Source organism: Plasmopara halstedii (genome assembly GCF_900000015.1).
Source record: "Plasmopara halstedii genome assembly, contig: Scaffold_3123, whole genome shotgun sequence".
Classification (NCBI taxonomy): Eukaryota; Oomycota; class Peronosporomycetes; order Peronosporales; family Peronosporaceae; genus Plasmopara; species Plasmopara halstedii.
Genome location: NW_020190026.1, coordinates 1 through 576, shown reverse-complemented (window position 1 = coordinate 576; position 576 = coordinate 1). Strand labels below are relative to the sequence as shown.

The 576-nt window shown below is 40.8% G+C and overlaps 1 protein-coding gene across 1 annotated transcript; it reads right to left on the bottom strand.

The window, feature by feature from the left end:
• Nucleotides 1-12: 12 nt before the first annotated feature.
• PHALS_08059 (uncharacterized protein) lies at nucleotides 13-536 on the bottom strand (the record flags this gene model as incomplete). The annotated part of the gene is made up of 2 exons (XM_024721631.1): nucleotides 13-29; nucleotides 89-536. 2 exons carry the CDS (start codon nucleotides 534-536, stop codon nucleotides 13-15), a joined length of 465 nt encoding a protein of 154 aa, XP_024586711.1.
• Nucleotides 537-576: the final 40 nt, after the last annotated feature.

Genomic DNA, 576 nt, shown 5'->3' with positions numbered 1-576 from the left:
GTCGGAGAAAATTTATCCTTTACCCAACGCTCTGATCGTAGTTTTTGAAGCAATATGGCTGAACCCTGCACTTTGCGGTTTTGCCTACCTGCCTCCAGTATCTTGGATATTGTACTTTCATCGCGAACGATCGCGGTGAGTTGGGCAAGAAGATGAATAGGTTTGTTCTTGTTCAGTTGAGATAATTTTTCAAAAAAAATGACATGCTTGTCGGGCTCAATGTATTGCGTAAAAAATCGCGGTGCCTTTGATTTTGTGGTGATAAACCTTTCGTAAGCTTTCAGAACACCTTCAAAGATGGAGCTTTTACTCTCGTGATCACCATACAGGACTTTGAGGTAATCATACGATTTACCATTGTCAAACCAGTGCTGAAACAACATATCTTGTAATCGTTTAGCATCATGTTCCTCCATGACATAAGTAGCCAGAGTAAAGTCATCGAAGTAAGGATTCAAAAGTTCAATCGGGTCGATTGGGGAATTGGGATTACGAGCTCTATAGGCAGCCCAAAATTCTTCCCATTTATGCAACATCACGAAGCGTTCATTTTCAAAGTCCAATAGCTTTACAACG